This window comes from Ovis canadensis, chromosome 6 (genome assembly GCF_042477335.2).
Source record: "Ovis canadensis isolate MfBH-ARS-UI-01 breed Bighorn chromosome 6, ARS-UI_OviCan_v2, whole genome shotgun sequence".
Taxonomy (NCBI): Eukaryota; Metazoa; Chordata; class Mammalia; order Artiodactyla; family Bovidae; genus Ovis; species Ovis canadensis.
In genome coordinates this window covers 109,045,901-109,058,905 of record NC_091250.1, presented here as the reverse complement: position 1 = coordinate 109,058,905, position 13,005 = coordinate 109,045,901, and the positions used below count along the sequence as shown (strand labels likewise).

General features: G+C 36.9%; 1 protein-coding gene across 6 annotated transcripts in view; it reads left to right on the top strand.

Moving 5' to 3' along the window:
• The window catches only part of CNOT6L (CCR4-NOT transcription complex subunit 6 like), a 112,934-nt gene that overhangs the window by 37,898 nt on the left and 62,031 nt on the right, over positions 1 to 13,005 (top strand). For all 6 annotated transcript variants that reach the window (XM_069594445.1, XM_069594446.1, XM_069594444.1 and 3 more), the window contains exon 2: positions 12,861 to 12,982. In XM_069594445.1, coding sequence (XP_069450546.1) covers positions 12,871 to 12,982 — 112 coding nt within the window. In that variant the 5' untranslated portion in view covers positions 12,861 to 12,870. The remainder of the gene's footprint in view (positions 1 to 12,860; positions 12,983 to 13,005) is intronic.

Genomic DNA, 13,005 nt, shown 5'->3' with positions numbered 1-13,005 from the left:
CCACCTCACTGTTTTCCATCGCAGCTGCACCAGTTTACATTTTTTACTAACAGTACACACAGGTTCCCCCTTTTCCTCCACTTTCTCACCATTTATCTGGTCTTTTCAATAACAGCCATTTTAACAGGTGAAAGTTGATGTTCCGTTGTAGTTTTGATTGGTATTTCCCTGATGATTAGTGGGGTTGAGCCCCTAATCATCAGGGAAATGCAAATCTGTGTACCTGTTGGCCATCTGTATATTTTCTTTGGAAAAATGGTCTGTTCAGATACTTTGTTCATTTTGGGGGGGGAGGGCTTCCCATTTTTTAATTGGACTTTTTTTGCCATTGACTAGTGAGTTCTTTACATATTTTGGATATGAACCCTGTATTAGGTATCAATTCAGTTCAGTTGCTCAGTCAGGTCCGACTCTTTGCGACCCCATGAATCACAGCACACCAGCCTCCCTGTCCGTCACCATCTCCCGGAGTTCACTCAGACTCACATCCATCGAGTCCGTGATGCCATCCAGCCATCTCATCCTCTGTCGTCCCCTTTTCCTCCTGCCCCCAATCCCTCCCGGCATCAGAGTCTTTTCCAGTGAGTCGACTCTTCTCATGAGGTGGCCAAAGTACTAGAGTTTCAGCTTTAGCATCATTCCTTCCAAAGAAATCCCAGGGCTGATCTTCAGAATGGACTGGTTGGATCTCCTTGCAGTCCAAGGGACTCTCAAGAGTCTTCTCCAACACCACAGTTCAAAAGCATCAATTCTTTGGCTCTCAGCTTTCTTCACAGTCCAACTCTCACATCCATACATGACCACTGGGAAAACCATAGCCTTGACTAGACGGACCTTTGTTGGCAAAATAATGTCTCTGCTTTTTAATATGCTATCTAGGTTGGTCATAACTTTTCTTCCAAGGAGTGTCTTTTAATTTCATGGCTGCAGTCACCATCTGCAGTGATTTTGGAGCCCCCCAAAATAAAATCTGACACCTTTTCCACTGTTTCCCAATCTATTTCCCATGAAGTGATGGGACCAGATGCCATGATCTTGGTTTTCTGAATGTTGAGCTTTAAGCCCACTTTTTCACTCTCCTCTTTCACTTTCATCAAGAGGCTTTTTAGTTCCTCTTCACTTTCTGTCATAAGGGTGGTATCATCTGCATATCTGAGGTGATTGATATTTCTCCCAGCAATCTTGATTACAGCTTGTGCTTTTTCTAGCCCAGCATTTCTCATGATCTACTCTGCATAGAAGTTAGATAAGCAGGGTGACAATATACAGCCTTGACATACTCCTTTTCCTATTTGGAACCAGTCTGTTGTTCCATGTCCAGTTCTAACTGTTGCTTCCTGACCTGCATATAGGTTTCTCAAGAGGCGAGTCAGGTGGTCTGGTATTCCCATCTCTTTCAGAATTTTCCACAGTTTATTGTGATCCATGTAGTCCAAGGCTTTGGCATAGTCAATAAAGCAGAAATAGATGTTTTTCTGGAACTCTCTTCCTTTTTCAATGATCCAGCGGATGTTGGCAATTTGATGTCTGGTTCCTCTGCCTTTTCTAAAACCAGCTTGAATATCTGGAAGTTCACGGTTCATGTATAGCTGAAGCCTGGCTTGGAGAATTTTGAGCATTACTTTACTAGCATGTGAGATGAATGCAATTGTGAAGTAGTTTGAGCATTCTTTGGCATTGCCTTTCTTTGGGATTGGAATGAAAACTGACCTTTTCCAGTCCTGTGGCCACTGCTGAGTTTTCCAAATTTGCTGGCATATTGAGTGCAGCACTTTCACAGCATCATCTTTCAGGATTTGAAACAGCTCCACTGGAATTCCATCACCTCCACTAGCTTTGTTCGTAGTGATGCTTTTTAAGGCCCACTTGACTTCACATTCCAGGATGTCTGGCTCTAGGTGAGTGATCACACCATCGTGATGATCTTGGTCGTGAAGATCTTTTTTGTACAGTTCTTCTGTGTATTCTTGCCACCTCTTCGTAATATCTTCTGCTTCTGTTAGGTCCATACCATTTCTGTCCTTTATCGAGCCCATCTTTGCATGAAATGTTCCCTTGGCATCTCTAATTTTCCTGAAGAGATCTCTAGATATATGATTTGCAAATACTCTTGTTAGATCTCTTATTAGATATATGATTTGCAAGTACTTTCTCCCATTCTGTAGGTTGTCTTTTCATTTCATTGATGGTTTTCTTTACTGAGCAGAAGTTTTTTTAGTTTGATGTAGTCCAATATGTTTATTTTTGCTTTTGTAGCATTTGCTTTTGTGTCAAATTCAAAAAGTCATTACTGAGACCAGTGTTAAGGAATTTCTTACCCCCTGTGTGTTCTTCTAGTTTTATGGTTTCAAGTCTGCATTCAGGTCTTTAGTTTTGAATTGACTTCTATGTATGGCATAAGATAAGGATTCAGTTCAGTTTCTTTTCTTTTTTTTTTTTTTTGCATGTGGCTCTCCAATATTTGCAACACTGTTCATTGAAGAGACTATCCTTCCCCATTGTATATTCTTGGCTCCTTTGTTATAAATTAATTGATCACGTTTGTGAGTTTATTTCCTGGCTCTCTGTTGTGTCCCGCTGATCTGTTTTTATGCCGCAATCCTGCTATTTTGACTACTGTAGCTTTGTAATATGGAGAAGGAGATGGCAACCCACTCCAGTATTCTTGTCTGGAGAATCCCACGAAGAGAGGAGCCTGGAGGGCTACAGTCCATGGGGTTGCAAAGAGTTGGACATAACTGAGCGACTAAACCACCACCACCATCACCAGCTTTGTAATATAGTATAAAGTCAGGAAGCATCATGCCTCCAGCTGTGTTCTCTCTAAATATTTTTGGCTTCTCTGATCTTTTGTGGTTCCATGTAAATTTAGGGATTGTTTGTTCTATTTCTGTCAAAAATGTCACTGTAATTTTGATAGGGTTTGCATTGAATGTGCAGGTTGCTTTGGGTAGTATGGACATTTTAACAGTATTCTTTCAATCCATAAGCATAGAATATCTTTTCATCTTTTTATGTCTTTAATTTCCTTCATCAGTGTCTCACAGTTTTCAGTGTACAGGTCTTTTTTTTACCATGATGAAAGTATTTCTAAGTATTTTATTCTTCTTAATGCAAATATTAATGGGGTTTCCCCCTAATTTCTCTGCTAGCTTTGTATTAGTGTATAGAAATAAAACGAATTTTTATGTATTGGTTTTGTATCCTGTCACTGTACTGGTTTCATTTAACATCCTTTTGAGTTTTTAATGTGTCATATCATGTTATCTGCAAACAGTTTTACTTCCTTTCTGATTTGGATCCCTTTTTATTTATTTTTCTTACATAATTGTACTGACTAGGACTTCCAGTACCACGTTGAATGAAAGTGACAAGAGTGTGGGCATCCTCGTCTTTTTCCTGATCTTTGAGGAAAATTTTTTAGGTTTTTACTCATTGAGTATGATGTTTGTTGTGGGTTTGTCATATGTGGCCTCTTTTACGTTGAAATTTATTGAATATTGCATTTTAAGTTTGCCATCTTTAATTTAGCATAATGCATTTGACATTCATCCATGTTGTGTGTGTTAGTAATTCAGTCATTTTTATTGCTGAGTAGTAGTTCATTGTCTAGCTATACCACAGTTTTATTCATCAGTTGAAGGGCATTTGTATTGTTTCCAATTTTGGGTGATTATCAGTAAACTTTTGCTGAAAACATTTCTATGTGGGTTTTTTGTGAACATAAGTTTTAATTTTACTTGGGCACATGCCTAAGGATGAGATTGCTGGGTTCTGTAAATGTATGTTTACCTTTATGAGAAACTACAAGACTGTGTTCTGAAGTGACAGTACCATTGTGCTTTCCCATCCGTAAAATATGAGGGTGTAAGTATGTGTATGTATTTATATACTAATACGTATATATTTAGAAGCATTTGTACAAGGATGTGGGGCACGTGTGTATGTGTGGCTTCCTTGTCAGTCCTAACTATTAAATTTTCAATGTAATTGTCCTAATAGGCATGTAGCGATATCTCATTGTGGTTTTAGGTTGCATTTCCCTAATGTCTAATGCCAAGCATCTTTTCATGTGTTTATTTTATGTCTGTATATCTGCTTTGGTGAAGTATCTGTTAAAATCTTTTGCCATTTTTTAAAAAATTGGAGTTTCTTACTGTTGTTTTGAGAATCCTTTTATATTCAGGAGTACTTTTTCAAATAAGTATTTTGCAAAAATTCTCAATCACTGGGCATATCTTTTTAGTTATCTTTCAAAGAGCACATGTTTTAAATTTTCAAGAAATCTAGTTTATCAGTATCTTTTTCTTTTATGGGTCATGCTTTTGTGTTTTATATAAGAAATATTTGCTCAATCCAGGGTCACAAAGATTTTTCTCTTACATTTTCTTTTGTAACTTTTATAGATTTTGCTTTTACACTTAAACTTCGATCTTGCAAGTTAATTTTGTGTATGGTGCAAGGTATGGATTGATGCTTCTTTATTTTTGCATATGGATATCCAGTTGTTCCAGTACCACTATCCTTTCTCTGTTGAATTACCTTTTTATCTTCATGGAAAATCTATTGACATTATGTGCGTGGGTCTATTTCTAGTTTTTCAGTTCTGTTTCTTTGAACTATATGTGTCTATCTTTCCATTAGTACCAAATGGTCTGGATTATCATTGCTGTCTAGTAAGGCTTGATATTAGATAGTGGGCACATCCAAGTTTATATTGCTTTTTAGATGGGGAAATATTCTGAAGAAAAGAGAAAAGATGACTTAAGCCATGAAGAATGGATAGCAATTTGACATCACTGAAAAAGATGAGAATGTACATACTAGAGGAAGCAGAAAACGCAGGCTACATGAAGAAAAAAAGGCAGGGGGAAGATAGGGTTTTAGAAAAGTCATAGTCCTGGGAAAATTGGTGTTGAAATTTTTGATCTAGTCTAATTACCTCCCATTTTCTGAGATAGTTAATTGTATTCCGCATCTTTAGATTGAATGGGAGGCATTAAATACAAGAAGCATTAAAGATATTGATTGTGTGATGGAGACCAAGACCTAATTTGGAATGATAGGGCAAGAGTCATAAGCTTTGGTTGTCTAAATTGATTACTTGTGAAATAAAATGAAACTTGTCTAATAACAGCATTATTTTGGAATTTTGAAGTGCTTTGTAGATTTGTCATTCCAGGTCTTTATTTTTCCTCTTAGAAATTATGTTTTATATTGCTGCCACTGTTGTTTTTCTGGTATGCCACATGTGGGAGAAAATTTCTAGCTATGTAGAAAAGGAGTTATATTTTTATTCTTTCTGCTTTTCCCCCACCTTGTGATAGTACTTTAGTAGACTAACCCTAACAATTACCTTTTACAGAGAAATAAATTGTCTTTCTGGAACCCTAAAGTTTTCTTTGGATTACCGTTTAAAAAAGAAGTATAACAATCATTACTGCTATCTCATTTTTATACAGGGGCTTTATCATTATATCAGGAAGCAACAGTTAGAACTGGACATGGAACAACAGACTGGTTCCAAATAGGAAAAGGAGTACGTCAAGGCTGTATATTGTCACTCTGCTTATTTATGCAGAGTACATCATGAGAAACGCTGGGCTGGAGGAAGCACAAGTTGGAATCAAGATTGCTGGGAGAAATATCAATAACCTCACATATGCAGATGACACCACCCTTATGGCAGAAAGCGGAGAAGAAGTAAAGAGCCTCTTGATGAAAGTGAAAGAGGAGAGTGAAAAAGTTGGCTTAAAGCTCAACATTCAGAAAACTAAGATCATGGCATCTGGTCCCATCACTTCATGGGAAATAGATGGGGAAACAGTGGCTGACTTTGTTTTTCTGGGCTCCAAAATCACTGCAGATGCTGATTGCAGCCATGAAATTAAAAGACACTTATTCTTTGGAGGGAAAGTTATGACCAACCTAGATATCATATTAAAAAGCAGAGACATTACTTTGCCAACAAAGGTCCGTCTAGTCAAGGCTGTGGTTTTTCCAGTGGTCATGTATGGATGTGAGAGTTGGACTATAAAGAAAGCTGAGTGCTGAAAAATTGATGCTTTTGAACTGTGGTGTTGGAGAAGACTCTTGAGAATCCCTTGGACTGCAAGGAGATCCAACCAGTCCATCCTAAAGGAGATCAGTCCTGGGTGTTCATTGGAAGTACTGATGTTGAAGCTGAAACTCCAATACTTTGGGCACCTGATGGGAAGAGCTGACTCATTTGAAAAGACCCTGATGCTGGGAAAGATTGAGGGCAGGAGGAGGAGGGGACAACAGAGGATGAGATGGCTGGATGACATCACCGACTCAATGGATATGGGTTGTTTGGGTAGACTCCGGGAGTTGGTGATGGGCAGAGAGGTCTGGTGTGCTGTGATTCATGGGGTCGCTAAGAGTTGGACACGACTGAGCGAATGAACCGTTACTGATGCATTTGGCGGGTAAATAACTGGTTATGAAGGAGATCCATAAGGATAAACTGAATAGAAATAAAACATGTTGAGTACTAGTATTTTTAAAGAGCAGAAAAATCCTTGGTACTACTGTTTCCTCGTTATTCAGTTTGTCAATAAGGATCATAGAAAAAATATTATTGGATTAGAAAACCATTTGCTAACATCACCTTAAGTTAAATGTACTGATGTGTATTATCCTTTTATCTTTGATCTTATTCCCCAATTTTAAGCTGTTTAAAATTTGCCATTCTTGTCCTAGGTGTGCTACTCTTTAATCCTATCCTTGTCCATTCTGTAGGGTATCTATTATTCATTACTCTCATCTTCTGTGATAAAGATCTTTTACTCTCCCTTTAGCTGTATGTTTCCATTGTGGCTGTAGGGAGAAATGCAATTACCTGATGAGGGGGGAAAAAGTACTAACAAGAAGAAATGAAAAATTCTTTGTGAAATTATTTGAAATTAGAATATTTTATAACTTTATTTCTCACGTAGTACATGAAAATGGTGTAAGCTGCATGAGGGCAAGGATGCCCTTTGTCTTGTTCACTGTTGAAGTCCTAGTGCTTGATATAATGCATGATGATAGCAGGCCTGCAGTAAATGTTTGTTGAATAAATGTTAAACTAGTCTGAAACAGGAAATTCCAGAAGTCTGAAGGTAACTTTTTCCTTAATGATGGGTAGCTTTACCATTGTAAAACTAGAATTTTGTTTTGTTTTTATTTAGAGTGGTGACAGATTGGGAGATAATGAAGATTTTGAGTGGCTCTTTTTGAATGTTTCATTATTGTCATCTATAGACTTGAGCTGAATATGTCATTGAAGACAAATGTCACCTGGAGGCCCTTGGTATAGGAGTAGGAATGTGGATGAAATTGTTATTTATCACAAGATGTCTTCTAAGCTCTTGTGATTGCCATCAATCTTTATTTTTATCAGTAAGATTCTACTTTATGCAGTGTGATTTGCTGGAAGCTGTTTTTTAAGTATCAGCTGTGAGCTCCTGAGCTCACAGGCAAGGTATAAATTTTGTATGACAGTTGTAATGATTAATACTTGTGTATAGTTAAAAATAGATATTGATGAGGAAATAGAAACTTCCAATGCTGCAGTGCAGTGGTTATTTTTCTTTATTAAAAATGGTAAACTTAGACATATTTTCTCAGAAAGGAAAGTGGTCTTAATGATTAAGGCCAGATGGCAAGGACAGATGTTAGTCAAGGTGGGTATTCAGTAAATAGCAAATAATGTGTTCCATAACCTTTGGAAATAAATGCTGACAGAAGATAGATTTATCTGAGAATATGTAAAATGTAATAAGACACTGACATCTTGCTCTAAAATATAAGCAGCGTAGGCTGAATTTTGTCTTCTTTTAACTTTTTTTTTTTTAATTTTATTTTTTAGTTTTTCTTTTAACTTTGAGAACTCTACATCTCTGTCTAAGATTGCTCCGCAAACTGCTGTTGAGATGATGACTTAATATGTCTGTGGCTCCAAGTGCTTATCTACTGGTTTATATTTTAGGGTTGGATTCATTGAATTAGAGGCCTGGTTCACTATGAAGCACTCTTTGGTGATTGGAGCATTGTTTCTTATTCTGAATTCTATATGAAGTACGATTAATTTCTGAAACTGTGCTGAACTATAGACTGAGATAAAATGACCTTAAATTTAGAGAAGGGGGTAATCTGAGGGAATCTGTGGTTTAACATCATAATGACTTATATCTTTATATCCACTATAGAGTCTGCTATTTTTTTTTGTTTTTAATAAGCTTCTCCAGATAACCAAAATTAGCAGAAGCTTAGTTCTAGCCTTTAATACTTTGCTCTGATTTGGCTCAGATTATTATTTAGGGGGGAGGAGAATAGGGCAGGGAGGAGTCACGTTGCATTGTTTTCCTAGCCCCAGATAAAAAACCTGAGATTTGGGGTTCCTTGGCAATAGTGTATTTGGTGGTAATTCATGTATATTTTACAACAACCTATTCATTGAATAGAATGTTATATAGGAATCTTGTATTTTATTTACAGTTTTGGAAATGTAAATTTTTTAGGGCAAAGTAGCCCTAGTGTTACATACAGTGTTACTTTCAGCCAGAAAAGGACTGGAATACATTTTCCATGAAGTTGGTATTTTACAACTTTACTTGAAGTTTTTGCATAATTTTGCAGAAGACTCTGAGAAATAAACTAATGAAAATCTTCACTGTATGTAATAATTAATCATCCTTCAGTGATGATTTTCTTTCAGGATAGTTCATGTAGGAACCAAGAAATAATCAAGTTCTTTGTTCAGGACTGACAGTTGCTCTCAGAAATTTTACACTAGATTCTGAGAAGCCTGTGATGGTGATATACTAAGATTCAAGGAATGGAGGAGAGAGGATGGCAAGTTCAAAGAAGCTTATGTAGTCAGTATTTGGGGAGCTATGTGGAGTATTTTTCATAGTATTGAAATGGGATTGAAGAGTGCAAGTTAAAAAGGCTGTTGTGAAGGGGTTTTTAGTTTACTCTTGTTACATTATCAGGATCTCCTCCCTAGTATAAATTAGGTTGATGTAATGGGATGATCCTTTGGGAACTGATGTAAGATATTGCAGAAATGAGAAATTCTTGGAAAAACCAATTGAAAAACCTGCCTTTCATCAATTTAATAAAGTTAGAGAAAGGAATTAGCTGTTAAACTTTACAAAATAAAACATTTCCTTGGATGAAGTGTGTCCATCCAGTATTTAAGCCTTGGACTGACCTATATCTTAGCCTGTTGAGAAAGCACATTATCAGTGTCACATTTATAGATTTAAGTTATGTTTGAATTATTATTTTATACATTAAGTTATTTTGAAATAGGTTTTTGTGATAATGTTTCCAAGATGGAAGGTTGATGCTGAGAAACTGAGCAGGAAGATAAAGCTGAATAGGAGGTTCAGTAATGCCAATTTCTTAAATTTGAGCTAAGTTTTTAAATAGCATGTTCTGATGCTAGGACAGTAGTGAGCACCAAAACTATAGACTCTACTACATTAGTTAATGCAAATAAGTGTTTTAACTTCAATCAGACTATCCAAATTTAGTGTCATTTTGAAGGATTAAATGACTTGTATTTTTATTGACTTCCTAATCAAATCCAAAAGAGACCTTTGACACGTAACATAACAGTATTAATTATACTTTGGTTTTTACATATTATAGACATTGGTAAGCATTTTATGGATACGATAAACATTTTGTAAATTTTAATAGACTTACAAAGATGGAGACTTATAACAATTTTTTAAAAAGAAATATAGTTCTTATATAGTAGCAATTTCAGATATTAGCATTTGTGGGCCAGAAGAGATGATGACTATTAATCTCCTCTCTAGATTTTTAAATTATTTAGGGAAATTGATTAATGACCATTTCATGAGATTAATTTTTAGAAGAGCATTGACTGTTGATTGGAATAGGTGGGAGAGAGCTGGTAGTTTTTAGGATTATAAAGCACATGCTCATTCCACAAATAGTTATTAGGTGCCCACTGTGTGATAGGAGTGCTTTGCAGTGGTAAAGAATCTATCTGCCAATGCTGGAGATGCGGGTTTGATCCCTAGGTCAGGAAGGTCCCCTTGAGTAGGAAAATTGCAGTATTCTTATCTGGGAAATCCCATGGAGAGAGGAGGCTGGCAGGCTACAGTCCATGGATTGCAAAGAGTCAGATACAACTGAGCACACACACATGTGATAGGAACTGTATAGAGACAAAGAGGGCATGCCTCCATACTCATTATCCCCTTGAATAACACACTGTCCAATGGTAGCCCTGATTAAACTGCCAAATTGTTGACTGATGCACTGTTTTCTTTTTTAATTGGAGTATAATTGCTTTACAGTGTTGTGTTAGTTTTTGCTATACGACAAAGTGAATCAGCTATGTGCATATATCCCCTCCCTCATGAACCTCCATCCCATTTCCCCCATCCCTCCCCTCTAGTCATCACAGAGCACTGAGCTGAGCTCCCGTGCTGTATATATAGCAGGTTCCTACCAGCTATCTGTTTTACACATGGTAGTATATATATGTCAGTTCTAATCTCCTGATTTGTCCCACTCTCCTCTTTTCCCCATTGTATCCACCTGTCTGTTCTTTATGATTACGTCGCTTTTCCTCCCCTGCTATAGGTGCATCTATACCATTTTTTGCACTATGTTTTATGAAAATTATTTGAAATTAATGAAAGATAATTTGAAAATTTCATAGTCTTAGTTTTTCCCATTGTTATTGTTGATGATGAATTTGTAGCATGTCTTTGTATCTGAATAAATTTTATTTGGTTTTGCTTATTAATCTTGTGTTTTTGTAGAATCTTACATTAGTGTGTAGGAGTACCCACAGAGATACATGTGCCTTATGGTGCATAGTAGAAATTCTAAAAACCTTATTACCTAAAAATGTTATATTCAGAAATATTTTACATAGGCCACATAGGGTAAAAATCAGGTTTTTCCCCTGTGAAAAGTGATCATACTCTTTGTGCTGTATGAAGATCTGAGGCATTTATGGAAAATAAAACATGTTTCAGTATTACACAGTTATGTGATAAGATTAGAGCTGAAGAGCTTAACCAGGTTTGGAAGCTAATTACTGTTAACAGATGAAAAAAACCTGGAAAACTTCCCCTTTGCTCCTTTTAGTAAATGGGAAGAAATGACGGTTTTTCCTTCAGAAATACTAGGGCAAATTATGGGATGGGAAATTTTGATTGTACTCTTATAAACTAGCTTTGATTTCTTGATACATAATAGAATTCTTCCTGTTTTTCTTTCTATGTAACAAATTTCAGACCATCTGAAAGTGACTCTTCCATTGAGATAGAGGTTCTAAACTACTTGGAAACAGTCCCAGTTTTAGACACTTGGTTTTGGTGTCTGTATGTATATCTGTGTGTGTTTAAAGTGTGAGCAAAGAAGTAACTATAAATAGTATGCAGATACTGATAGATGCTTTTGAATTGTGGTGTTGGAGAAGACTCTTGAGAGTCCCTTGGACTGCAAGGAGATCCAACCATTCCATCCTAAAGGAAATCAGTCCTGGCTGTTCATTGGAAGGACTGATATTGAAGCCGAAGTTCCAGTACTTTGGCCGCCTGATGGGAAGAGCTGACTAATTTGAAAAGACCCTGATGCTGAGATTGAGAGCAGGAGGAGGAGGGGACGACAGGGTTTGAGATGGTTGGATGGCATGACTGACTCAATGGACATGAGTTTGGGTGGGCTCCTGGAGTTGGTGATCGACAGGGAGGCCTGGTATGCTGCAGTTCATGGGGTTGCAAAGAGTCGGACACAACTGAACAACTGAACTGAACTGAGAGCATGCAGGAGTTTTAAGACCTCTTCAGTGGTTACTTTTATGGCCATTTGTCATCTGATTCATACATTGCGCACTTGAGTTTTATGTCTATTTGGTTGTCACTGATGATTGTTTAGTTATTTTTGCTGTTATATAAAGAAAACTGTATAATATTACTTTAAATTAGGGCAGCCATGTAACTCATCATCCAAATTGGACACTTTTGAGAATTATATTAATAGTGACCTAAGAATAACAGATATAAACCAAGATTGGCCCATGTAAACCAAGATATATGATCTTAATTAAGATGCTTTTGATTATAAGTAACAGGAAACACAAACTAGTAGTTTAAACAATAAGCAAACAGACTGGCTTGTATAGTCAAAAAGCCCAGTGCTGAAGAGTGCTACAGGAGTGGTTTGGTGAGGACTCTGGCTTTGTTTCTCTGTTTTCTAGTCTCTGACTGCTATGGCTGGTTTCCCTTCTAGTTGTTGAATGATATTCAAGAGTAGCTGGGGTTGTCTTCTTTTTCATGTATGACCAATAGGAGAAAGAAGTTTGCTTTTCCCATAAATGTAAAATTAGTCTTAGGCCTAGTGATTATTAGATATTTCTGAACTAATCTCTGTGACAGGGAGAATATCTTGTGCTTATTGTCTGTCTTAGACATGGAATATTTGAATAGCATGAAGCAAGGAGGATAGAATTACCTTGGTTCTCTTAGACCAATCAGAGTCTATCAAAGAAATTCTCAAAGGGTCAGTCTGTCTTGGAAAGCACAGCAGCTAAATGAAGAGGAAGGGGTGCAGTGAATGTTTGGGAAGCAACGCCATGTTTTATTGTGAAGTCCAGTGTCCCTGCTTCTTTGCATTTTCCTTGAGGCCTCTGTTACTAAATTCCTGCAGCCTAGCCTACTTTGCGTGTGTTTTCCTTCTAGTGAGAATTTAAGGGTAGCCTGGAAAGGGGGAAGCAAAAGAAAACTTACCGTCCCATTTTTCTCCCTCTGTTTTATGTATAAGACTAAATAATTGGTCATCTTTTTTCTTTTTTCTCACAGACTAATAGGGATGCCAAAGGAAAAATATGATCCTCCAGATCCTCGCAGAATTTATACCATCATGTCAGCAGAGGAGGTAGCCAATGGGAAAAAATCTCACTGGGCAGAATTAGAAATCTCGGGTGAGTGAAATCTGAAACATTTA